Source organism: Rhinolophus sinicus, linkage group LG06, assembly GCF_036562045.2.
Source record: "Rhinolophus sinicus isolate RSC01 linkage group LG06, ASM3656204v1, whole genome shotgun sequence".
Taxonomy (NCBI): domain Eukaryota; kingdom Metazoa; phylum Chordata; class Mammalia; order Chiroptera; family Rhinolophidae; genus Rhinolophus; species Rhinolophus sinicus.
In genome coordinates this window covers 156,788,221-156,816,205 of record NC_133756.1, presented here as the reverse complement: position 1 = coordinate 156,816,205, position 27,985 = coordinate 156,788,221, and the positions used below count along the sequence as shown (strand labels likewise).

At 39.7% G+C, this 27,985-nt stretch overlaps 1 protein-coding gene across 2 annotated transcripts; it reads right to left on the bottom strand.

The window, feature by feature from the left end:
• Nucleotides 1-3,380: 3,380 nt before the first annotated feature.
• Nucleotides 3,381-27,874, bottom strand: MS4A14 (membrane spanning 4-domains A14). 2 transcript variants are annotated; one of them, XM_074336440.1, is made up of 6 exons: nt 22,823-27,874; nt 21,282-21,410; nt 18,421-18,471; nt 15,506-15,655; nt 12,666-12,764; nt 3,381-5,803 (listed from the first exon to the last, which is right to left on the bottom strand). In XM_074336440.1, the coding sequence occupies exons 1-6, from the start codon at nt 22,958-22,960 to the stop codon at nt 3,602-3,604; spliced, it is 2,769 nt and encodes a 922-aa protein (XP_074192541.1). In that variant the 5' UTR covers nt 22,961-27,874; the 3' UTR covers nt 3,381-3,601. The 2 variants fall into 2 exon arrangements, with proteins under 2 accessions (XP_074192541.1, XP_019609568.2); XM_019754009.2 differs by lacking the exon at nt 12,666-12,764.
• Nucleotides 27,875-27,985: the final 111 nt, after the last annotated feature.

Below are 27,985 nucleotides of genomic sequence, written 5' to 3'. Positions count from 1 at the left end.
TATTAGTTATGGGGTCTTGGCTAAATGATATATTAACTTACATATTCAAATTAACTTACATATGTATTAAAATATTACATTTCTTATCCAAAAATGGAAATAATAATTGTTACCTTGTAGGGTTATTGTGAGTGAATTCTAAAGTATTTGGCATGTAGTGGATGCTAGCTAAATTGTTATAATAAAATAATAGCATTGAATATATTTATATTATTATTACCATTTTTAATCAGGATGGCTAGGTGTTTTGTTTTGCTTTAGTTCCATGTTATTTCCAAAGTTTATTTTGGTTGGCTCTTTATCAGCTAATTGTCCTGTTTATTTTTATGAGCTTGGTGATAAGAATATTGGACATGTCACACTGAGTTAGTCCAGAAGTTATTCTACCTCATTTCTCCATTTCAGGGTGACTGTGGAACTTCACAATGTTCTGCTAATAAGTCTGTGAGGCCCTTTGATACATAGATAACACTTATTTGTGCACCACTTTTCGTCTTCCATGTCCTCAGATTTCTTCGTATTATATTTTCTAATCTGCCCAAACCTACTCTTTTCGTAGGAATTACTCCGGCCTTAAGGGGGCTTATGTTTGAGATCCCTGAATTCCTCAATGTTCCTAAGTGAAGCTTTTATTTCAAGCTTCTTATTGCTAGTATTACGGGGAAGTTATGATCCAAGTGGACAAAGTTCCGTGATTCACAGTGCGATTAGCCCTCTCCTTCTCATAGCTCTGATTGCCTGGCTAGATTGTTCCAAGGAAGGCTCTCTGTGCTCTTTCTCTTATTCTTCTCTTCCTGCAGCTGAAGCCCAACTTTATTTTTTAGTTTTTCATTTTTCTCTCTGTTGCAAAATCTACCCCTTTTTAAAGATCCACATCCATATCCTAGAGAATATAACAGGAGCCGTCAACTGGTGTGACCAGATGTCACCTGCTTAGGGGTTCCCAGAAGCCTCTTATTTTCTCTTGCTCTTTAAGTTATAAATAATAATGGCTCTAGATCTTGTCCCATGAATGGTGATAAAACCTAGTTTCCGTCCCAGATATATCTTGGAAGGGGTAAGTGGAGCAACCTGGTCTTCTCTTTTGCTTAGTGGTCTTCATCTCTGTATTTCCTGCTTCTGCTGAATTCTTAGTTTTCACTGTATGTCTGGGCTTCTATGTGTGCATTTCCTTCAGGGCTCACAGCTAAGCTGTCAAATGATTTATATAGTAGTTGGGCTAGGAAATCGAATCCCTGAGCTTATCATTTTCTCTCACCACTTTGTCCAGTGACAATAGGAGCAAGCAGCCAATCTCATTTTATTCATTAGTTTTCCAAAAATGTTCAAAAGCATCACATGCAGGTACCCAGCTCCTTGCTTCTTATCAGTTGTTGATAGGAGTATACAATATTTTGTGTCCTCTATTGCCAGATCATGCCATGGACTACCAGTGCTCTCTTTACTATTGGAAATACAGTTCTTAGCATCTTTAAATCTAGTCAGATTTCAGAGCCAATTCCAGAAACCTTAGCACGAATTCAGAAAAGTCATCTTAAAATTCTGTTCCCCTAGGTACCACTTTCCATAAAACCTGTATTAGGGTTCTCCAGAGAACAAAATGTGTGTGTGTGTGTGTGTTCTGTTTCTCTGGAGAACCATAATACAGATTTTATGGAAAGTGGTACCTAGGGGAACAGAATTTTAAAGATAACTTTTCTGCATATATATATATATATATATATATATATATATATATATATATTCTTGGAGAGTGGAAAGGTCACTATGGGTCTGTGGGGTAATAGGAGCTTCTGACTTGCTCCCTAATATCATTTCCAGTGGGATGGAAAAAGCTCAGAGAGGATTTTTTTTTTAATATTCTTACATTTTCACATTGTAAGTTTAGACCCTAGGAGGCACTGTATTTTTCCAATTATGGAAAAAACCCTGGCTTCAAGTTCACAGGACAGAGCGGGTCTAATGTGAACTAAGACGAGTTTCTCAGTGATCAGTGGTGTGGACTAGTCAGTGATGACAGGAATCGCCTCTCCAATGCCTCGGCACTATTTAGACCCCAGAACCCTTGTGCATCAGTGTGTGTGCGTGTGTGAGTGTGTGTGTGTGTGGGGGGGGGGGGATAGATACGGGGTTAGGAATGGTTTCATGGGTTGGATTCTCAAAGAATTTGACTAAGAATTGCAAATATATATTTCCTAAACACCTGTGTTTGTGGACTGAAAGTTAAACCCATTATACAAGCACCATACAAACGTATTAATTTCACCAAAACAAAAGGGAGAATTACTAGTATTATTTAAAACAAGTTGAATACAAAGTGGCAACCATTTAGAAACTGGAGGTGAACTCAGGTATGGAGTCTACCAAGGTCGGACCACCTTGGGAAGCTCAGGAGGCTAATCGTTACTACAGAGGCAAAGAAAGCAAGGGACATATAGCCAGTCTCTCCAGCTCTATGCCTCATTATTCTATTACACATAACTTCACTCATCTCTAAGTGGAGAGTCCAGGTTCCCTTCTATGCTTTTAAGAATGATTTATTGAATGTCTGCTAGAAGAAAGACTTTGGGTGGAATTCTGTAGAAGATACACAGATATGACACAGTCTGGGGTTATTTGCAAGAATATGAGAGAACTACAAAAGTGTATATGATTTCAAAAAAAGAAGGAAATTGGAGAGCGATCCCCCTGGAAATACTTTAGAGTTTTTGAAACAGGAAGAGAAAAACACAGAAACTAACAAGAGTGATGAAGATGGCAGAGAGAAGGGATGGTTAACAATTCCAAATGTATCAAAGTGATCAAGGATAAAGAGGGTTGGAAAAATGTAATTAAGCTTGGAGGATGGAGGGTAACTGATGGCTTTTGATCACACAATTTCCTCTAACCACTGCAGTTGGTTGAGAAGTTAGAAGCAGTGAGAAGCACATGGAAGGAAGCTAGAGTTTCATTCAGTACATTACAGTCTGTCATCCTTTCTATTATGACATCTGTACCTCTGCTTTCCCCTGTCTCCTACTCCCCTATCTCTAGGTGTGTTTTATTCTCTCCCTGTACCACATTCTGTAGTCATTGCCACATTCTATCTCATGAATAATTGAACGGGATGGGGGAGTACATTGGGTGATTGGAAACAGCAAAACAGGGGGATGGTGGGATTGATTTTTATTCCTTGCTGACTCTTTTGGTCCTTGAGCCCTTAGAGAGTCTGCACAGTCTTCTTCTTGGCTGGCTTACTCAGCCCCTATAATACACAGAGGAGGAGGCAAGAAATATCAGCCCCATGGAAAAGTAGGTCCATTAAATATTAAGCTGTAAAATGAATTGCTGATCATAAATTGAAAACACTAACATTGAGCACAGCGTTTAAATGTGAATTATTCCTTTACCCTCAGAAAGTTCTGATACAGCATTAATGTTTGTTGTCATTTTATTTTAATTAAGGACAAATCCTTTGAGTGTTCTGCATGCTCTTTGTTTTCTGGTGAGTGAGTAAGGTAGCCATAACACTTAAGAACATAGGGTGGAGGAGACTATATTGTTTTCCCCTCATTTTGTTCCATAATTGGGAGTAGTGTGGTATTTGGGCAGATGCCGCATGTCAGTCAGAGTCTTCAGATTGCTGTTGATCTTTTGCATAACACGAAGTTAAAGTTAGATCTTTTTTGTGTGAAGGTGAGCAAACAGAAACTTTCTGTCGTGCATCTGAATCTGCTTTGGCCACACAGGTGAAATACAAATCTTGTGCTGAGCTTTGGCAGGAGGAATGATGAAAATCTGGCTTCATGTTTTCTGATTGCAGGTCCCTTGGGTTTTGGCACAGGCTTTTCATTTCCCCTAGTTTGATGTCTTTGGTTTGTAAATCTTCTTTTTGGTAACCTGTGGATCGAAGGTCTTTTTGGTCCTTCTCTTGATACTGAGGATCTTGAAATAAAATATCTGGTCTTTGCCAACCACGGTGATATCGACATAGGTCATGCACAGTTTGGGCTTCTTGGTATAGAGCTTTCTGCTTTAGGTATTCTTTCTCCAATAGATCTTGGGTTTGCCAGTCTTGGGATCCCCAATTTAGGGAATGCAGCACTTCAAATTGGCATTCTCGTGCTTTATAATCTTTGTTTCTCCAGCCTTGAGATTGTTGGCCTAAAGATGGCCAGTTTTGGGTTTTCAAGTCTAGAGATTGCTCTCTTGGGGATTGCCTGTCTTGGCATCCCTGGATTTGAGATTGCTGGTGTTGGCCTAGCTGCATTGGGGATTTCTTCTCTTGGACCAGCAGGTTCTCTGCTTGCTGGTGTTGGGTCTGCTCCTTGGGAGATTCTTCCTGATTGGCCTGTTGATCTTCCTTGGATTGTTCCTTGGGGGATTGCTCCTCTTTACCCTGCTGGTCTTCACCTTGCCCATTTTGGGATTGCTGCTTTAGAGATTCTTCTTCCTGGTCCAGCTGGTCTTCAGCTTGTTGATCTGGTGGTTGCTGTGTGGTTTGCTTAACTTGACCTTCCTTGTCTATGGAGTCCCTCTTTAGGCATAGCCAGGCTTTGATACACTGGCCTAGGGATTTCCTCCTTGGGGATTCCTGGCCTTGGATTGGTAGGTCTAGGGATTTCCTTTTTGGAGATGGCTGGCGTTGGGTTGGCAGGTCTAGGGATTTCCTTTTTGGAGAGTGCTGGCGTTGGGTTGGCAGGTCCAGGGATTTCCTTTTTGGAGAGTGCTGGTGTTGGGTTGACAGGTCTAAGGATTTCCTTTTTGGAGATTGCTGGCCTTGGATTGGCTGGTCTAGGGATTTCCTTCTGGGAGATTGCCAACCTTTGCTGTGCTCACCTAGGGAATGCTGCTTTAAGGATTGCTTGCTTTGGAGTTTCTCCTCAGATTTCCATTCTTGTGTCAGTAAATCGACTTCTGATTGAATGTCTTGATATAACATAGGCATAAATTGCTGGTCTTGCTGTTGGATGTTTTGTAGTTGAAGATTCAGGGATTGCTGTTCTAGGTATTGTACATTAAGGGACTGCACAGCATTGGATGTTTGGGCTTCAAATAGCATGGGTTCTTTTAGCAGAACTTGTACGCGGGAAAGCGTATCTTGTGAAGGAATGTCTTGGGATGGCAGGTTTTGAGATGGTGTGTCCTTGGATGATGGACCTGAGGATGGTATGTCTTGGGATTGTGTGTGTTGGGGTGGTGTGTCTTGGGATGGCACATGTTTGGATATCAGACTATGAGACTGTGTGACATGGGATGATTGGGTTTCAGATAGCAGCGCTTGTATTGGCAGAGTTTGGGTTGGCAGAACTTGGGATGGAAAGTCTTGGGCTGGTAATGCTTCAAGTGTTTTTATAGAATGGGATGGAAAAATTTGGAGTGGCAAGGCTTCAGCCTGAAGAAATTGGGTTTGCATTTCTGGAGGTTGTTCCACAGCAAATTGTAGGTCTTCATCATTAATTTGTTCGTTATAAGTGATATTTTCTGAGGTCCTTTCCTCTTGTATGGCAGGCAAAGATTTTGGCTTGTTTTCTTCCTCATAAAGTTTTAAAGGGGGAAGAATACATTTCTGTTGTTCATCTGTCACAGATAAAGATTTGTAGTAATTATTACTGCCTTTCTTCCCTGAACATTGGAAAGTTAAAGGATTTTTTGACACTCTCAACTTGAAGAAAGTATAGCCTCCTAAGAAAACAGGTTGTATGTTTGTTGAGGAGCCATCATTGGGAGACTCTTCTTGAAGCTCAAATTTGATTACAGCAGTTTCTTCTGGGACAGGTAGTTCACTGTCTTGAGTAACATCCGAAGGAAAGAAAAATACAATCTATAAAACCAAGGGGTAGGGGAAACATTATTATAATAATCATCTTTGATATTGTTTTCTTCTTTGGGATATTCTTTTCTAATTTGGGAAAATAATTCCCAAATTATTTTAATCTCTGCCTAAGACAGTAGACAGGAAATGACATCTACATGAGGAATCAGAAAACAAATTCCTGTACTGCCTTTACCATCAACTCATTGGTTTTATTTTGGACAAGTCATTACCCTGTATTATCTCAAATATTGAAGAGGGGAATTTGATTAAGATTGTCTGAAATAGTCTTTCTGTACTTAACATTATAAAGCTTCTAAGATACTCTAAATTATCCACTCAATATTCATATATTCAGGTTTATAATGATTTATTGATCACCGAATAGATGAACTAGATACTAGAGATCAAAGATAATTAGATGTGGGTTTTGCTCATAAGGTGCTCACAATTATAGGTAGACCAAAATATAAATAGAATAGTTTCACAAATGCTATTATGGAAATAGCTACTAAATCTTCATGGGAATATAGCAGATAACCTAATTCTGAGAGAGCTAGGAAATACTTCACAGAAGAGGTATTTGATTTATGTCTTGATAGATGAGTGGGAGTTCCTCAGGCAAAAAGGTAATATGAATTAAGATTGGAGTCAAAGTCCAAGGAGAGGAAACAAAGGGTACAAAAACACAAGGCTGGGATATAGCGTAGTGTGATGGCAGACAGTAAGCAGTTAGAAATTGTTAGATGATATGCTAGGTGCTATAAACTAAATATTTGTGTTCCTCTAATTTCGTATGTTGAAAGTTAACCTCCAATGTAATGGCATGTAAAAGTAGAGTCTTTGGGAGGTGATTAGATCATGAGGGTGGAGCCCTCATAAACGGCATTAGTGCCCTCATGAAAGAGACTCCAAAAAGCTCCCTTGCCCTTTACTCCATGTGAGAACACCGTGAGAAGACTACCATCTATGAACGAGGAAGCAGGTCCTCACCAGACTCTGAATCTGTCAGCACCTTGATCTTGGACTTCCCAGCTTCCAGAATTGTGAAAAATAAATTTTTGTTGTGTAAGCCACCCAGTCTTTGTTATAGCAGCTCAAATGGACTAAGAAATTAGTACCTAGAAGTGGGAGTGTTACTGTAGCAAATACCTAAAAAGGTAGAAGAAGATTTAAAACTGGGTAATTTAGAACTGGGCTGGAAGTCTTGAGGTATAAACCAGAAAAAGCTTATATTGCTTTGAATGGACCATTAAGGGAGATTCTGGTGAGAACATAGAAAGAAAGGAGTAAAGCCATAGAGAAAGGTTCCATCTTCTTAGAGAAGACCCAAATCATCCTGAACAGAACGTTGGTAGAAATATGGATGATAAAGGTCATTCTGAGGCGGTCTCAGATAGAAATGAGGAATGTGTTATTGGAAACTGGAGGAAAGGGGGTTTTAGCTATAAAGTGGCAAAGAACTTGGCTGAATTGTGTTTGTGTTCCATTTGCATAGTTTCTTTTTGTGGTAGGTCGAACTTGTAAGCAATGAAATTTAGCCGAAGCTATTTCTAACTAAGTGTTGAAGGTAAGGATTGGCTACTCCTGACAGTTTATAGTAAAAAGTGAGGGGAGAGAAATGACTGAAAGATGGGATTAAACTAAAAGGATCAGGACCCAGGCAGAGATCTGCTACAGGGGTAGAGCCCAGGCAGAGGTTCACTGTGGGGGGCCTTCCTGCTGAGCCATGGGGGTGATGTCCAACCCCGCTGTGCTTGGAAGTCAGAGCAAGTGAGCCAAAGAGGATTATCCCTGAGCCTTAAGGTTTCAGTTGTTTGCCTTGTTAGGTTTTTCACTTACTTGGGACCTAGCCTTTCTTCTTTCCTATTTCTCTCTCTCTCTTTATTATTATTATTTTTTTTGAAATAGGGCTGTCTAGCCTATGCCTATCTCACCATTGTGTTTTGTAAGTTTGGTTTCATAACATGTTTGATTTCACAGGTTCACAGCTGTAGGGGAATTTGCTTCACGATGAATTATATCGTGAGTCTCACCCATATCTGATTTAGATGATGTCAGAGAAGACTTTGGACTTAGATTTTAAAGTTGATGCTGAAACAAGGTAAGACTTTGGGGGCAATTGGAATGGAAAACATCTATTTTTTTATGTGAGAAGGACATGAATTTGGGGAGTTGCTACAATAGAATTTTGTAGACTGGATGTGTTCCCCTGAATTCATATGTTGAAACGTAATCCCCAATGGGATGGTATTAGGAAGTGGTGGGGCCTTTGGAAGGTAATGAGATCACAGGGATGAATTCCTCGTGGATGGGATTATTGCTCTTACAAAAGAGACTCCAGAGAGCGCCCTTACCCCTTCCACCACATAAGGACACAGTGAGAAGCTACATGGGTGTCTGTGAACCAATAAGCAGGCTTTCACCAGACTCCGAGTCTATTGGCACAGTGATCTTGCACTTCCCAGCCTCCACGGTATTTTTGTTCTAGCAGCCTGAATGGACTAAGAGAGTAGGCTAGGAAATGTGGGCTTTGCTTTACAGACACGTGAGATCTATTGGAGGTTTTAAACAGCTAAGTGACAGTATCTGATACAAACTTTAGGCAATGCTTCCCTTGTTTTACAATATTGTTTTGAGAGGGGTTGTCATTACAGACCAATTTCCTGATTTTTGTCAGCCTTTTTCAGGTCTTCATAGGGTCAGTATGGATTACTTGTTCCATTTGCTGAAGTGATTGGAACTCCGAGTGATTAAATGATCTAATTATGGTTAGCCAGTTGATTGATGGCAGGCCTAAAATGAGAATCTCCACATTACCTTACACTACACATTGTCATTTCCCACCCTTCTCATTTGTTTCCACACCTATATGTTATCCCCACTGGAGGGCTATTTGTGTGAAATGCTTTAGGGGAGATTCTTGCATTTTTGCTCATCCAAAATTATTGTTTCACTTGAAATGTAATTTATTCATTTGTTAAGAGAGAGGTTTAGAGACATGATTGATAATTTCTCTAACTTTATTCAAGCTCTTACGTGCTGTGATTTTAAATTTACTCATTCCTAATGATAACAGAGTGGTTATCAGGTGCTGGGCAAGATTCCAAAGTCAGCTCAAGTAGTTCTTAAAACAGTCCTATGAGATAATTATCCTTGTTTTACAACTGAGAGGAGAACTGAAGTTCAGAGATGTTAATTAACCTGACTGTGTCACAGAGCTATTGACTTGTCAGGTTAGGATTCACACATTGCAGCTGAATTCTATGTCCTGTGCTTTCTCATCTCAAGGATGCCACGACCATTCAGTGGGGGGAAAGGACAGTTTCAACAAGTGGTGCTGGAAAACTGGATATCTACATGCAAAAGAAGGAAGCTGGAGCTTTACCTTACACCATATATAAAATCCAACCAAAATCTATCAAAGATCTAAACCCAAAGGCTAAAACTGTGAAACTCATAGAAGAAAATATTGAGGGAAATCTTCATGACATTGGATTTGGCAATGATTTCATGGATATGACACTAAAAGCACAGACATCAAAAGAAAAATAGATTAATTGGACCTCATTAAAATTAAGAAGTGCTGTGCATCCAAGGATACTGCCAAGAAGGGGAATATATATACCACGTTTCCCCAAAAATAAGACCTAACTGGAAAATAAGCCCTAGCACGATTTTTCAGGATGACATCCCTTGAACATAAGCCCTAATGTGTCTTTTGGAGCAAAAATTAATATAAGACCTGGTCTTATTTTCAGGGAAACACGAAAATACAGAGGGTGCCGAAAAAAATGTATTTTAAGAAAGGAAAAAAAACTGTATTAAAATTGTAATACTCAATATATACTGATAATAGAAGATGAATACAAGTCATGTGTATACATTTTTTTTGGCACCCCCAGTACACACACACACACACACACACACACACCAACATTGGACATTAAGTTCGCGAACTTTCCAGTGTGTAAGTGCACACTGGAAAGTTCACAAACTTGATTGTCTGACCTGTGTGTGTGTGTGTGTGTCCTATAATTCAACAATAACAAAAAACAACCCAATTAAAAATAGGCAAAGGGCTATGATAGACATTTCTCCAAAGAAGATATGCAAATGGCAATAGGTACATGAAAAGATGTTCAACATCACTAATCATTAAGAAATGCAAATGAAAACTACGGTGAGATAACCCCCTCATACCTATTAGGATGGCTGTTATTTAAAAAGACAGGAAATACCAAGTGTTTACAAGGATGTGGAAAAATTGAGACCCTTATGCACTGTTAGTGGGAATGTAAAATGATGCAACCACTGTCAAAAACAGTTAGGCAGTTTCTCAAGATGTTAAACACAGAACTACCATTTGACCTTGGAATCACACTCTTAGGTGTATATCCAAAGAATTGAAAGCAGGGACTCAGAGAGATATTTATCTGTACAACAATGTTCATAGCAGCATTATTCACGGTAGCCAAAAGGTGCAAAAAACCTGTGTCCACCAATAGATGGATGGCTAAACAAAATGTGGTATATATACACACAGTGGACTACTATTTATCCATTAAAAGGAATGAACTTTTGATATATGCTACAAAATGAATGAACCTGGAAAATATTGTGTTTAGTAAAATAAAACAAACAGAGTCAAATGTATGATTCAACTCTGATGGATTACCTAGAATAGGCACTAGAGAATAGAAAGTAAATATAGAGACGTAAAGTAGAACAGAGGTTACTAGGGGCTGGAAGGATGAGGCAAGGAGAGGTACTGATTTATGGCACAGAGTTTGTATTGGGATGATGGAAAAGTTTTGGGCATAGATAGTGGTGATGGTTACATATCATTATGAATGTATTTAATGCCACTGAATTTTACAATTACAAAAGGTTAAAACGATAAATAATATGTCTATTTTACCACAATAAAAAAAAGTTACTCTGAAGCTGCAGAAATTAAGACAGTGTAAAATATGTGGAAGGATCAATGGGACAAAATAAAGTGTCCAAAAGAGATTTATAAATAAGAAGTCAATTGATTTTCACAAAGGTGCCAAAGTAATGGGGGAAAGCATTCAATACTTTCAACAAATAGTATTGAAATTCTTGGTGGTGGTGGTGGTGGTGTGTGTGCATGAACTTCTAACCTTACTTCACAACTACATATAAAATGTAACTCAAAATCTATTGTAGTTCTAAACATAAAGGCTAAAACTATAAAATTTCTACAAGAAAATAGAGAAGAAAATCTTTACAATCTTGGCATAAGCAAAATTTTGTTAGAACACAGAAAGGACTAACCATAAATGAAAATAAATCATAAATTGGACTTCATCAAATTTGTTGCTTGAAGAAACTATTAAGGAAATGAAAAGGAAGCCATGGCTGGGAAAAATATTAGCAATACGTGTGTCTCACAAAAAGACTTGTATTACGAATCAATTACGTTGTTATAACTCAGTAAGATAAACAATGAAATAAAAGTTGGCTAAAGATTTGAACAGACACATCTCAAAAAAAAAAAAAAGATATACAAATGGACAGCAAACACACAGAAAGAATCTCATCATCATTTGTCACCAGGAAAATGCAAATTAAAACTACAATGAACTATTAATGCATACCCACTAGAATGGCTAAATTATTAATACAACTGACAATTTCAAGTGTTGGTGATTATATGAAGCAACTGTACCTTTCACATATTGCTGATGAGAATGCAAAATGGTGCAGTCATTTTGGAGACGTGTTTGTCAATTTCTTATCAAGTTAAACATCTACTTGCCATGTGACCTAACCATCAAGTCCTAGATACAACACTCCAAGGGAAATAAAAACATATGTCCATAGAAAGATGTGAACTCAGGTGTTCATGACAACCAAATGCCCATCACAAAGTAAATGGATGAACCAATTGTGTTGTGTCCTTACATAAAAGAAATGGACTATTGATGCATGCGACAGCCTGAATGAAGCTCATAAACACGTTGCTGAGTGAAAGAAGTCAGACACAAAGAGCACTTACTTATGATTCCACGTATACAAAATTTGAGAAAGGAATAACTAATTGAGGTGGTGAAGATATTGACTGCAGAGAGGTTCCAGGAAACTTTTTGTGGTGATAGGAATTCACTATATCTCGATTGTGATAGTAGCGAAACAGATGTATGAAATTTGTCAAAACTCCTTCAAACAGGTGCATTTTATTGTTTGTAAATTATACTTCTATAAAATTGATGTAAAAAATGAGGAAAAAAAACCCCACCTAACACAGGGCCTGGAACTGTTCTCTGGGACTTAGAGAGAAGACTCTGGAATCACATTACTTGAGTGAGAATCCTGATGTTGTATGACACTGGAGAGCAGCTCCTTGTGCTTTAGTTCTTTTATATGTAAAATAAGGGTGTTTTAATAGTCTTGTTAAGATTGAGTGAGTTGGCGCTATGTGGTTACAACAATGACTGATATAACATTCAGTAAATGTAAGCTCTACTGATTATTATAAATCATACTATACCACTTTAACTATTTTTCTTCTCTGTTTCTTCTCTGTCTCATACACCCTTTCCCCTAGATGTAAGCTCCCCATGTTATAGTAATATGGATTCCCATTAAGACTGGTCTTTCATATATTTTGGCAGGGAAATAAGGCGCTATGTCTGAATGAGGATGACTATGGAAAGCAGGTAGGGCAAGAAAAAGAAGCATCGTTGTCTCAGAGGGTGGAGTGGACCTTCGATTTTAAACTTGTCTTTCCTTGAGGTTCCTAAACTTAGAATCTGTTTTAGTCCAGCATCTGAGAATATCACTCCACCCACTGATAGGCCAGAGGTCCCAATGGTGATCTGTTCAGTCACAACATTGAACGCACCTCATTTGACTTTGTCCAGCACTGGCTTCTGAAGGAGATGATGGTCACAGAGATGCTGAGCTCTACTATGCTGATGACCAGTAACAGTGACAAAATTCCCTGCAAACAGTGAGGAGAAATAAATGACATTTGGGATGAAAGCTGTACCATTTTACAGACCTAAGGCAACGACCACATATACTGTATGACCGAGCAAAGGAAACCCAGGGTTTTGGATGCTTCTGTAAACACCAGTGATTGAACAATTTCCATCTTTTGTCTTCCTGACAAGCAGGGGCAACTCCAATGCCTATAGTGGCCAGGCAACCATCCCAAATGAATGAAAGAGTTAGGAAGGGAGATGGTTGAGAGTAAAGGTATTCCTAGGATGCATCTATTACTCAGTTCCAGGCAATAGTTGCCATGTGGGAATAGGGAATATGGGCCTCGTGATGCTTGGTCTTTTTTCTTTCCTATGGAAGCCAGGTACACATATTTTTAATGTGACATTTCCCAGTTATTTGTTCACTTGTGTGAATCAAACAGAACATATCTTCAGGTTGGATGTAGTCCACAGATTGTCATTTTGCATATTCTGCATTAAGGCAATGTTTAGAAATTGAGAAGCAGCATGGAATAGCACGGTGTCCACAAAGCTTAGATTTTGGAGACAGAAAGATCTGGGTACAATTGGGTCTAAGGTTACACTTAACCTTGGACAAGTGACTGAGTGTATCTTGGTTTTTCTCCAACACATCCAAGAGCTTGGATATTCCCCATTTGTTGGTAAACCCATATGTATGAAGTACCCACTGTAAATTTACTGGCTTCAGCTGTTGAACAAGCCAGACTTGACCTTGATCTTTGTGAAACTTCCATCATAGTGAGGGGGGCAGACAGTAACAACAAATTCGTTATTTATTTAACTAAATTGTGATAAGTATTCTGAAAAAGTATTGGGAGCTATGCACTGCTCTAATGGGAGATCTGACAGGTCTGCACTGGGAAGGGTGGAGGTGCAATCAGGAAAGACTTCTTCAAAGAAGTGATGTTTAAACTGACAGTAAGAATGGGAGGAGTTAATTGAGTAGATAGAAAAGGGTAGGCACTGGTCTGGGAAAGCAAGAAAAAGCTTGCTTGGAATTAAGGAATTCCAGGAAGTGACAGACAAGTGGAGTGAGGAGGATAAAGGCTTGGAATGATGTCGGAAAGGGAGTCAGGATTGGTTCTATCGGGTCCTGTAAGATTGGAGTCTTAATTCTGTGTTTAACAGAAAACCATTGAGTAATGTGCTCAGATTTGCCTTTTTAAGTGATGACTCTGGCTACAGTATAGACAATGGATGGTCTTTGGAGCAGAGGTCAGTCCAAGAGATATCTAAAGCTGATGTTCTGGCTTTTTCAGCTTATTTAGGATGTGTGGGTTATAGCAGGGAATCGTGGAGGGAGGTCTCAGCACACATTCTCCACGATTCTGTATGCAGGACTGATCCTGCAATAGCTGACCATCTGGGGCAGGAAGGAGACAGCAGTTTCACCTCTATGGAGATTTAACCCTTTCAGGATACAACTTCTTTCCAGTTTATACTAAAGTAATGTACAGTAGTGGCCTACTGTCCACTAGAAAAAGGGTAAGGATTATAATGTTATATTCTTGGTCTAATTAGGACAGGATTTTGTCCCTTATATTGGTTCCTGGCTTTCCTTTTATGAGCCGAAGTCTGGAATTTATCTCAGAACATGTGGGAATGTCCTTAGACTCACTGTAATGGATGACTGTGAAGATTAAATAAGATCTCATATTCAGCAACTAATAGCTCTTTCCCCTTTTCTTCTTCATTGAGGGAGACAATTTCCCATGATTCCACTTCACTTCTGCCCAAAAAGGCCAAATCTCATTAAAATTCTAGGACCAAAGCCTTAAAGATGTGGCTAGTAGAAATAGAATGAAACTCCAGGATTTGCTTGGGGAAGTAGAGAGAACGGCCTTCTGAAATTATTGACATGCATAAAAAATAATCTCAATGAATACTTTTTACATAAATACTTAAAATTACACTTACAATTATATTTTCTGATAAAGATACATCTCATCCGCTTTAATGAATAAAATTGCTACATTTATATAAAATTACTTATCTTCTAAAATTATTAAAATTGTTTTATTAAGTGGCTTAAACCCCTTCCCCCACTATACTTTGTTTTTAGTATTAATTGAGTAAACTTTTTGGATCTGTTCCTCATTAATGCTGAAAAGATAAAACGTAATCCAATCCATGTCAATACTAATAAGAATAGCCAAAGCCTATTGACTGTTTCTTTACACTGTGCCAGGTAGTGTTCTCATTTAAGGAAGCCTCACAACAACCCAATGGGTAGGTATTCTTATCTTCGTTTTCCACAAGGAAAACTGAGTTTCAGAGAAGAGAAAATGTTAGGCCAAGGTCACAAGCTTCTAAGTGACAAAACCAGGATTCACATGCAGACACTAAATCACATTATGCTTCTCAATAGTCAGTTCAAATGCTGACAGAGCTTCAGTTATTGGAATCAAAATTAATGAATTGATGCATCGTGAATATAGTTCAGATAAGATTATTCAGGTTTCATCTGTACTAGACTTATCGGGGAATCACTTTGTAAATTATATAAAGGTCTAACAACTGTGCTGTACACCTGAAACTAGTATAAAATTGTATTGAATGTCAACTGTAATTCTGTAATTGAAAATTATATATATATATGCACATATATATACATACTATATATAATATACATACAGTATATATATATATATATATATATATTATACATACAGTATATATATATATATATAACACAAAGAAGAATAAGACCACTTACATTGAAAAGGATTCTACCTATAACACATATTCCCTCTAGGGAAGGCATCTGGCAGTACTGGTGCTGATACCGGAAGCTGATAATGGTGAAAGTAATCCCAGCTACTGCAACCAAGGAACTGATCACGTTCATGGCCATGACACTTTGACCCTGGGAAACAGTTAAAATAAATAAGTAATGAAATACATAAAAACTAAACCGAACCCAAAGTACCGTGTAAGAAATTCTTAGTGCTTTTATCTTTCTAGATACTGCCCACTGCCTCCCCCCTCCCCCCCACCCCAGGATAAAGTGTTCCATCAGGTCAGTTTGCTTGAAAGGCTTTGATAAATTAAATCCTGATTCATCAAAGTCAGAAGACAAACCAAGTTTTAGGATGAGCCAGGAAGCCAAGAAAGAGAACCGGTAGAGAAGGGGTGCTGTATGGTTAGTGCTTAAGAAAATGTTCGTTTTATCCGAATGCACCACCTTGCTCAATCTATAAGCAAAATAGTGTGTTAGAATCAGACCTGATTTTTAGTCCTAGTGAACTAGGGCTTTGTACAAAGTAACTAATCCCTTGCAATCTCAGTTTCTACCTTTTAAAATGAGAGTGATGTCACCTAATTTTAGGGCCGTATCCATTTATTCACTTATTTTAATAAATATTTTGTATGCACCAGCTGTGTCAGGCACTGCATTAGGCCCTTGGGACACAAAGATAAATGGGATAGAAGCGGTCCTGCCTTCATGTGGGTTATATCCATTTCCCAGGTGATTCAAACAATAACCGACCAAATAGCTAATTTCTGAGTTACGACAATTAAGTCCATGAACGAATTTCCACTGTGCACTTACATAGTAACAAATTTGGACTGGGCTTAAAGGTGTCCTTTCTTGAGCTCACTGTTCCAGCATGGAAGGTATTAATATAAGTTCTGATTGCCCCATCCAATCCCTTTTTCTCATTCCCTTTTTTTGGGGGGCGGGGGGGAAGAAATATCTGAATTCCTTTGAAGGAAGGGGAATTTCTTCTTTGTACCTACTCCCAGCATTGCTAATGCTCTTTTAAAGGAAAAACAAAGAAAAACCTCTCATCTCAGTTCAGTAGGTATTTACTATACCCTGATTGTGTTACGTCTGCGGTAGTGGGAAATGCAGTGATACGTTTACACAGCCTGCCAGGAACAGCTTGTGGCAGAGTGTGGCAGGATTGGAAGTATACCTATGACTTCATGGTTACTCCATGCACAGGTGTATACTATAAATAGGTGTTTTGGTAGAAAATTCACAGGGGCATACAGATACGCCATCTTTCTCAATTGTCAGTCCTTTACTTCTTCAAGGCTCTATGGTATTTTGGCTCCTAGGACATTTAATGGGCTAGAGTCTCTAAATCAGCAGCCCTCATGTGTACTGTGCTTTACAGTTTACAAAGGATATGCCCAGCCTTAGTGTCATGTGATCCTCATTACAGGCTTGTGAGGTAGGCAGCTCACTAGTTACCCCCACATTGCAGGGTTCAAGGATTAAATGATTGTGAGCAATCCTGCAGCTGGTGGGAGAGCTGCGGAGGAAAGCCAGATCTTCTGAGGCCCAGCTTAGTGTCCCTGCCCTGTGGCATTCTGTCTGCCTTCACCTGCATAGCTGTCAGCGAGTGGGGGTAGGTCTACCTTATCCTTAGTATATTCTTTAGATCTGAAAGGAAGTCAGTATAGAGAGAAGAGAGCATTTGGGGCTTTATCTGCATTGTCTGCATTTACTTCCACAGGTAGAGAGAGATGGGGACATTCATCCCCCGAGGACTTCCCTATGGCATGTAGCTATCCCTAGAGGAAATGGCAGAGGGCCATCAAAACAGAGTTAAAATGGCTTTGAGAGAAGGACCACATCTCCAGGGATGGATGGATCTATCATCTATCTATCTATCTATCTATCTATCTATCTATCATCTATCTATCAATCATATAGATAGATAGATAGATCTATATATATAATAGATGTAGGCAGATCACTTGTTACCCCCACATTGCAGGGTTCAAGTTAACAAGTGAACCTATGTGTGTGTGTGTATATATATATATATATATATATAGCGAGAGAGAGAGAGAGAGAGAGAGAGAGATAGAGAGAGAGAGAGAGAGAGAGAGAGATTGAGAGACAGGAGAGTAGTTAGAAAGGAGTACAAACATTTAAGTAAGATCATGCCTCTTATATGTAATATCTTATTAAATCCTCAAAATAACGCTTTGGACTAGGTGCTTTCCCTTCAAGTTGACACAGAAATGAGCGATAAACTCGATTCAGTTCTAGAATCATCTGACATCAATACCAGACTCTTCTCAAAACCTGGGCAAGCCCCAAAGAAGAGCCTATGTTGCCGACGGTGGTGTTGGGGGAGGAAGGATTCCTGGGATTCTGGGATTGGTATTGGTTAGAGCAGGGTTTCTCCACCTTGGCACTATGGACATTTTGGGCCAGATAATGTTGCTGTTGTTGGGAGAGACTGTCCTGTACGTTTTAGAACGTTTAGAAATGTCTCTGGCCTCTACTCACTAGATGGCAATAGTACCCCGCTACTCAGTTGTGACAACCAAAAAACGTCTTCAGACATTGTCAAATATTCTGGGTGTGTGTGTGGGTGTGTGTGTGCGCGCAGGCACTAAATTGCTCCCAATTAAAAACCGTTGAGTTAGAGCAATGTAGGAACTCTCCTCCAATAAGCAATTCCTTCCATTTATTTGGCCAGGGAAATGGGAACCAGTGGACAGATGTAAGGCTAATGGTGACACTGGAAAACAGGAATGACTTGAAGTGCAAATTTGATGTGTAAAAATTTTCCTGGGAGATCCATTGTTACTAAAGGCTTTATGTACAAAATGATATAAAGCAAGTAGAAGATTTTAAATGACATAGAAGTCACAAAAGTGACTTACCAGACATTTTTTCTTCCTGTTGAGTCCTGTGAGGTATCCTGTAATAATAAACTTTTAAGAAGAGAAGAGATCAAAGTTAACAGGTGATGTGTTTGACCACCTTACGCTATAACTTCCTTTGCAGATTATGTTGTACTCTACATGTCTTTGAATCTCCCAAACCACCCAGTCTTTCCACCTGAGCCTCAGGGAAGAAGAAGGGTCGGCACTGACGTAAGCAGAAAGACTGCGCTGGATGTGCTCAGCGTTCTCAGGGTAAGCAGGGAGGGGCGGGCTCCTCTTTAAGGTCCAAAAGGTACCACTCAGATGTTTGGCCCAGCTGGGCTCCAAAAAAAAAAAAGATAATCCTGGCCTCTGGGCCTGGAAAAGTGAAGGGTGAGCTGTGTCTGCTCTGGGCAAGTAGAGGGAGACTTTCTCAGGGAAAAACTGTCTACAAGCTGATATGGGGGCTGGAATCAGGTGTCGTTATCTCAGCCACTTCTTTATCTGGAATATGAAGAGCCTAGTACTACCCAGGAAAAATGAGCACTCTGTCACACTTTGGGTGTGACAGAGTTCTGGGGCTGGGAACCTCTCCTGAAGGGCTTGGTGTTGGGCCTTGAACACCTCTGGGTCTTGGTGTCCAAGGACCACAAGGTGACAGGCAGAGATTGGCAAGTTGCCTTTGGTACCTCCCACCTCTTTCCCGCCCACATCGGCTCGCCATCAGCTGAGTTCTACCTCCAAGTCTCTGTCACATCTGTCCATGTCGCTCATCTCCACTGCTGCCCAGCTGGTTCAGGGCCACATCTTTCTTCCCCTGGATACTTGCAGCCCCACCCCCACCCACCAGCTGATTCTCCCAGGTTTGCTGTTATCATCCTTGAATTCATTTCCCACTCAGAAAACACAATGACATTTTAAAGACAACAAGTTCTCAAACGTCACTACCCTCCTTAAAGATTATCAGTGGATTCCCCTGGCTCTGAGGTTAAAGTTTCATGTTCTTCAGCCCACGTTTTGGGCCACTAGCATGGACTCCTTGGTCTCCTTTCTGTTGCTCTTTCCCGCATCGAGCCCTTGGCTCACCCGTCGTTTTTGCCAGGAGAGGCTTTCCTTCCACATCACCTAGTGAGCACCTAGGGGCCAAGCACTTCCCTGACCTCCCAGGCCAGGTGCGTCCTCCATGAAACCCTCACGTGGGACGCTGGGACTCTCTTAGTGTGCTTAGCACAAGCGTAGTGATGTAACTGCGGAGTTATTTTTCTTTTTCATTTCTAGCCTCCCTATTAGATGACATCTGATTCTAAGCAATTCACCTCTTCTCTCAGAGAGGGTCAGTTTAACAGAACTCTCAGCATCTAGGACACTATCGAAGATTTACTATGTGCTCAGTAAATATCTTCTCAACAAAGAGTAGAGTTTTAACAAGCAGAATGCCAGAATCCCACTAGGATTCATGCAGACAGGTCACACAAAGTCACACTGGGGAAACTCTGTTGTGAAATGGGCAAGTGAATAGTTGGTCTGCTTGACTTTTCTGCATTTTAGCATGTGTACTTTGAAAATCATATTCAATATTGTATTATCTATAGTTGGAAAATGAAAACACTACTAATTGTGTTTGCAATGCAGACTTACAGAAAAGACATGGAATATTTATGTTTATTAAAAGAGAGCAAGGTTTTTAATAGAGACAGTAGTCTCGTTTATGTATCATTTCACCCATCTGTTCATTGAATGATTCATTCATTCATGCCTACTGTGAGTTAAGCATGATTCTAGGTTCTGAGAATGTGACAGCAACTGAAACAGACCACATTCTTGCCCTCTTGGGAGTGTATGTCCTGGTGGGGGAAGCTTTAATGAGTCTACCCTTAAATATTGTGGCACAAGAATTGGAACCAAGCCTGTGGGGATTGGATGGAAATCCAATGGTGAGTGACACTCATAAAATTGTCTCTGGGATAAACTATAATAATCATCTCAAAATTCTTCAGCTATGAGACTTTGTGATTCTATGAGGCTAGCTAGATGTGTTTAAATTATTACCTACTATCAAACTCGGTTTCCTTATTTGCAAAGGGGAGAACAGGATATTTGCCCATCTACTATATTTTGCCGTGTATAATGTGCACCCACATTTTTGGCCCAAACTTTCAGGGAAAAAATCTTTCATTTTAATTTTTTAATTCAAATGTTTATTTGTTTACTTTAGGTACTTGTTTTCTGTATTATAAAAGAATTTTAGCCTTTATTTTTAACATATTATGGTACAAGAAATTTTATGTAACAAATAATTACAAAACACAAGAACAGATACACGGTACAAGAAATTTTATGTACCAATAACAAATTTATGATATTTACACATCATAGAAAGCCAAGAACTCTTCGTTGTAAATTCAACAAAACCGATTATTGTATTCCAGGGTATTATTTTGCATGCAGATATCGCTATTGATTTCTAGAGCTACACTTTTAACTCATAAGCATAAATAAAAGAATTAAAAAACATTTATATAAATACAAGAATTAGTACTTCCCATGTATAATGTGCACCCTTATTTTTCCCTCACAAATTTGGTTTTTAAAAGTGCTCATTATACATGGCAAAATACGGTAATCTCCCCGCTTGGTAGAAAGGAGCCAATACCTTACTCTACACACAGGGCTTTGAAATGCTTAAACACTGTACACCTAAGGGTAGTTAATACTGTGATGATGGTAGTGCAGTGACCAAAAGGAGTCACATCTCTTCCCATGGGAGGGACTGGTCTCCTTGAGGATCATTTTCCTGGGGTTCATTACCCCAGGACTTGAGGCAGTTCAAACCAGTCTTTACAGTCATTTCTCTAAAGCTCCTAACAGACAGTACTCACAATAAATGCTCCCCAGAATGGATATCCTATGAGGAAAACGAGCGGAAATCTTTGGGAGAAAGTGAAGTAATTAAATGCAAATATAGCTCCAATGCCCACAGTGACCAGGGCAAGCAGGACCTGTACAGCCTGTGAGGAGAAAAATGGGTACATGAGGTCACAAGTGCCCAGTCTCTTTGGACCGAGTCTCCCCGGTTTGGGCACCCTGCTAAGCTATGTCACGCTTCCCCTCCATCTGAATGCCTTTCTCTTTCCATCGACCAACCACTCTCAGATTTTCCAGGAGACCCAGTGTCTCTTTCCTTGTCACACTTTGCCTGGGTCCTTCAGGTTCGAATCCTTTCCTCTCGTCTTTCACTACTTACTACACCCCCTGCTGTTACCAATTTATCTTGTATCAGACAAATTTGAAGGTATGTCTGACTCTGCCCTGAAGACAGAGACTAAAATCTAGTCAACTTTACATGATTTCCCTTTGGTAGCATTCTGTTATTATCTCCACTCCCCCTCACTCCCCCCCCCCGCCGCACACACGCATACACACACACACACACATTTTCCACATTCAATGTACGCTTTTGGGATTATAGCTCATCCTGTTTCTCTAAAATCTTATGAAGTTCGCTGACGTACAGCAGAGAAGCTGGGGTGAGGTTATGTCCCATCTCCTTTTCATGCGAGGGCCTGGCTAGAGCTGGGAGTAACCTAGTGGGCTTTGCCGTCTGCAGGGAGAGGAACATGATGGTCGCAGGCTCAGGGCTCTTCTCAGGCCAGAGCTTCTCCTCCATTATCGGGGCTTTCCCCCAGGTCATGCCTCTGTGTCATCCTGCCACAAGTAGTGATTTTACTCTTGTACTAAGGATGGCGTCTATGCACACCGCTCCCTTCTAGGCACATTTATGAGTGAAATTATTTTTATGTCTACTTGGTGGCTCCCTATGGAGCTTTGAATATGGTCTTTGAACAACTCCCAATGCCAGTAACAGCACAAAGGGGAAGCTGGACGTCTCCTCTAATGGCTTTTAGCTACAAGGGAGGTGTCACCACACCCTGAGGTCACCTCCTCAATAAAATATTTGGAAAAATGACCCTGGCTTCCCACATCCCCTCTGCTAGAATTCAAAGGCCACTACTGACTTCTCATGAAACAGCCCTAGCATTTCCCCTAGGCCTCAGGGAGTTAGTAATTACAGTTAAATGTTCTATTTCTCAGAGGCAAACAAGCCCTCAGAAGCATTTCTACTACATGAAGCAAACTGTGCATATTTCTAAACAGAATTTTTATTTCTCTTCTTTACCCAAATCTCGGGAAATGGTGTTATTGACTATACATTGGCTCTTCCACTGATGATACAGTTATTTGTACAACCAAATGATTTAAAACTGTTTATGATTAATCAGGAAGAATACATTGTAGATGAAATGTCCCGGGGTAAAAAACGGAATCAGTTCCCTTCCTGAAAATCATCTTTGCAGACATACATGGAGAAATAACTTATTTTCTCCATTCCAGGAAGACCCATGGATGGGAGACGACTTACCCCCAAGACTTTTGGGTCTCCTTTCAGGAAATTCAGCAGAGAGCTGTGAGGTCCATAGGGAAATGCAGTCAGTACAGTTTCATTTGGTTGCACAGTGATGACGTGTGTAGGTCTTCCGACCTCGGATGATGACTCCATAATTTAGTGGCAAAAGTCTATTAAAAAGAATTGAGTGAGTGAACATCGCAGCCCAAATCATGATCTTCCATTAGTCTGACATGGAGTCCTTAGCAATCACTCAGTACTAGAACCGCAGAATCAGTCATTGAGTCATAGAGTCTTAGAATTCTAGAGCATATCCAGCCCCCTATCTGCCTGGAAAAGCATCCAGTTATCCAGACTTCTCAGTTTGTTTATAAACAGAAAGTAAACACAAATAAATAGATGGCATACATAAAACAAATTCCAGTACCTATGTTCATGAGATATAAAGGAACTAAAATGTATGAAATATCCCCTATGTTCCAGGCACTGTAGAAGGTGTTCTGTTTTAACATGTATTAACATTTATTCTTTTAACGATTCTACAGTGCTGAAACTGAGGTTCAGTTGGTTACAGAAAGGTTAAGTGGCCCAAGGTCACATAGTAAGAGGTAGGGGAAGGCGTCAAACGCTGCTTGTCTGTCTCCAAAATCTGTGCTATTTCTCTGCTCAATGATGCTTCCATCCTCTTTGAAAGGAGACAAATTTTCTCACATATTGTTTAACCATATTCTTTGGTAGTCTGAAAATCAGTCATTAAGAAGGTAGGCAGCCTGGTAACTCAGGCGGTTGGAGCACCGAGCTCCTAATGCCAAGGTTGCCGGTTCAATTCCCACATGGGCCAGTGAGCTGTACCCTCTATAACTAAGATTGTGAACAACAACTAGCGACCGACTGCCTCAGCCGTGGGGAGTGCAAGGCTCATCCCACCAGCATGGGCCAGGGAGCTGTGTCCTACACAACTAGACTGAGAAACAACGGCTTGAACCAGAATGAGGGTGGAGGAGGCAGAAGAAGGGGGAAAAAAAAAGAAGGTAGAGGACCAGATGTAGCTGTCCCTTTAATACAGCATATTTTAGCTTTCAGAAAGACATGTAAAACTAACTCTGCTCAAGGCCTTCCTGGTTTAAACTATACAAACACAATTAAAACAACATAAAGTGCCTTTTGGAATATTGCTTTCCACATTAATCCTTTGTATTCCTATATTTGTTATGATCTTAACTATTAAATTATAAAGGCAAATGATTTCACAAAACCAAAAACAATATATACAAAGATTATCTTGAGTTTTTCCTAGTTTGTGGCAACCATGGATAGCAGGGTTTCCCAACCTCGGCACTTCTGGCATTTGGGGACTGATAATTCTTTGCTGCAGGGAGTTCTTTGCGTTGTAGGATATTTGACAGCATATCTGGCCTCTACTCAGTAGATACTAGGAGCACATCCCCATTTCTCCAGACATTGCCAAATTTATTCCTTGGGGGAGCAAAATCATTCCAGAGTGAGAATCTCTGATGTATAGATATAATTGTATCCTTTGCTAATTTTTGTTTTGATAGAATGTCTTTGTTTTTTACATCCAAACTTCAGAGAAGGTATTTTTTCAATACAACCTTTTTGTGCCAATGTTCATTCAATTAAATTTTAATTTATGTACCTAAAGTGCAATGCAACATTTTGCAACATTTTAAATGAAACAAAGGGTAGGTTCAGTCTGTATTTAAATCCTAAGCAGAACTGATAGACCATCAGAATCATATGGCAACGTTTTGAAAAGTGTGCAGTGCAATAAAAAGGGAAGTGTGCCCAGAACGGTGCTGACTCCGACCGTAGCCACAAACCACACACAAAGCATCTGTTTATTATCGACCCTTGTGATCATTTGGGGATCAAGGAATTACAATATTTTGAACAATTTATAACCTAACATGTTAATTTATTTTACTCATATGTAGATATTTTACTTCCTTTTACTTACATTTTAGAAAATTGGATGGGAGTTTGGGTTGACTAATAATAGCCTGTAATTCTTTTCCTTTGAAGTGATGGAAAAGAACTGTCTTCATGCAGAATACTTTATTTTTAGGAATGAATTACTGATATTAAGCAGATGAAGCTTCTAATTCCATCTGCTTTTGTTATTTCAAACTGCAGCTCATTTTATCATTTCAGCTAGGTTATAGGCGTTAGCTTCTGCCTTTCACCCTGCTTTTGACTTTCTGGCTTAAAGATGGGCTGTGTAATATTTCAATCTATAATATGGATTCAGACCAGGGAACAGAAAGTAGGCTAATCCATGGCGAAGTGAAATGAGGATCCTGTGGGACACCTATAAGCATAGTGACGTTCTTTGAGTGGAAATAGCATTTCCTCTTGCTCGCAACCTGCAGAAGATCACTCACTCTTCCTTGAATTTGACAAGTAACATTTAGCGCTTGGTATGTGACACTGCTGTTCTAAATAAAATGAGATATTTATTCCTTTATTAAATTCATCCTTCTGCATGTGTTACCGTGTCACCCTCCCAACAACCTTGGGAAGTAGGTTCTATTATCACACCCATTTGAAAGGTGAGGATAACTGAGAACCTCAGTTACTACTGGTAAGTGGTGGAGCTGAAATTTGAACTTGGCTTTTCTTCTCTCATTTTCCATGCAGCAATCCAGTATGTATTAGTTTTCTATTGCCATGTAACTACCACAAATTTAGTGGCTTAAAACAATACACATTTATTATCTTACAGCTTTCATGGATCAGGAGTTGAGACATGGCTTGGCTGGGTGCCTCTGTTCAGGGTCTCACATGGCTGCAATCAAGGTGTCAGCCAGGCTGTATTTTCATCTGGAGGCTCGACTGGGGAAAACCCACTTCCTGGCACATTCAGGTACTGGACAGAATTTATTTCCTGGTGGTTGTATGACTAAGGGCTCTAAGTTTTGCTGGCTAGAGGTCAGAGACTGCCATCAGGTCCTAGAAGATGCCTTCAGTTCCTTGCTTCCTCAACTTGGCTGCTTACTTTAGCAGGCCAGCAAGGAAAATCTTTCACTGAGTTGCCTAAGATCAGAGGAAGGATTGCAGACTTTGTGATGAGGATCTGAGTATGTGTGGTTCAGCCACTAGTTTTGGGTTACCTTTTGGGGAAGCTGTACTTTTTTTTTTTTTTAAATCAAGCATGAGAACTTAGTGTTCTAATACGTATGCTAAAGATCTGCAATGTCAGCCTGGACTTGGTTTGAAACCGTTCCCTTCCTTTCTTGCCGTGAATTTATTTGACATTCCTGTTAGTGGTTCTTGCCTAATTGTTTTCCCAACATGAACGTAGTAGTGAGGCAAATGAAGTAGTCAAGAATGACTCCTAAATTTCTGACTTTAAAAAACCGAGTGGATGGTTGTGCCATTTGTGAAAGACAACAAGGCTGAGGGCAGTGTTGGGGTGAAGTGGGGGAACAGAGGAGAGTTACAAATGAAAGATGCAATATTCTTACAGCAACAGTTTGGAATATTACTGCAGACAATTCTAAATATAATTCTTTAGGTATTCTGAAAAACCTTGCTATTAACAGCAAAAAACAAACAAACAGAAAACCCCACACAAATAAGAAATAGATCCTGGATAAAATATAATTTTATTGCATTGCTTGACTTATGGTATAAAGTGGAATCTCAAAGGTCCCCCACCCCCAATTTAAAATATTCACACACACACACACACACACACACACACAATTGAAAACACTCAAATAGGAGCTGAAAACCTCAGCAGAAAGTAGTGAGAGCCCTATTGTACCTTACAGACTAGTGGGGGTTAGACATACAATTAGCGAACAAATAAATATATAGTATGTCAGATGGTAGCAACTACTATGGAGAAAAAATAGGCACATGAAGGGGAAAGAGGGTTATAATTTTATGTAGGTTGGTGGGAGAAAGTTTCATTAAGGCTGAGATTTGAAGGAAAATGTGAAAGAAGAGAGACAGCATGCAATGGAAATCATGGCAAGAAAAGCAATCCAGATAGAAGGGCCTGCAAGTGTAAGTTTCTGGAAGAAAGATGTCAAGTGACCGCAAAAGGCCAATGCGATTGGAAGAGCAGGAGCAAGGGGGAGAGAAGTTAGAAGAGCAGAGAGGAAATGAGAGTTTCGATCTTATAAGGACATTTAAGGATGCTGACTTTTATTTGGAAGGAAACCTAATGGGGTTGACCAGAGAAATGACATGATCTGATTTTGGATTTTGAAAAACAATCGCACTGTCCGCTATGAGGAGAAAAGAATGAGAGGTGTGGGTGCCCAGTTGGAATAATGCCAATGGGCAATGAACTCATGAGAGGATGAGAAGTAATCAGACTCTATATATTTTGAAGTTAGAACTAGCAGGTTTTAATGCTAGATTAGATGTGGTGTGTGAGAGAAATAGAAGAGTCAAGGACGACTGCAAGGTTTTGGGGAGATGACGTTTTGAAGGAATTTGACTATGGAGAAGAAGTGAGGGATGGCTCAATAACCAGACAGGCACTAAAGATCAAAAGTAACTGTTTGAAAATGTTTGTTTTCCTGATCACATAGAAAAAAGAGAGCATGTCATCTATGCACAGCAGCAGCATCCAGATCAAGGAAAAGAACGTCTCCAGGAACCCGTAGACCCTCTGGGTCCCCAACCCATTACTCCCCCCAGAGGTGACCATGGTCCTGAGTCTAACAGTGTATATTTTGCTTGTCTTTAAACTTTATATACATGGAGTCATATAGTATGTACTCTTTTATACATGGATTTCCCCCCTGAACGTTTTGTTTATGGGATTTATCTACGTGGCTGCACATTGTAGTTTGTCTACACACAATGCTGTATAGTTTTCCATTGTCTGAATGCACCACAATTTTTATTTGTCTCTTCTGTTTATTTGGATAGTTTTCTTTTAGGGGCCACTCTGTGTATAGCTTCTATGACCATGTTTATGTGTCATTTGGAAAACAGACGTGTGCATTTCTGTTGCACATTCCCTTCTGGGAAATATTAGGAATCTCTTTACTGGGTAGATCATGTCATGTACTCCAATACAGTAATAAAGTTGATATTATTTCTATATCTCTGATTTCTTATCTGATCTAGACCTTAGATAGGAGAAAGCATTGTGATTAATTACAATCTTTGAATCCAGATATTTAAGAATAAAGTCAT

Coding starts and splice junctions, on each gene's coding strand:
- MS4A14 (XM_074336440.1), bottom strand. CDS start 22,960: ATGGAGTCATCATCCGAGGTCGGAAGACCTACACACGTCATCACTGTG. Junction 21,411..22,822: donor GAGACCCAAAAGTCTTGGGG/GTAAGTCGTCTC, acceptor TTCTCCTCACAG/GCTGTACAGGTCCTGCTTGC. Junction 18,472..21,281: donor CATTCTGGGGAGCATTTATT/GTGAGTACTGTC, acceptor TCTTCTTAAAAG/TTTATTATTACAGGATACCT.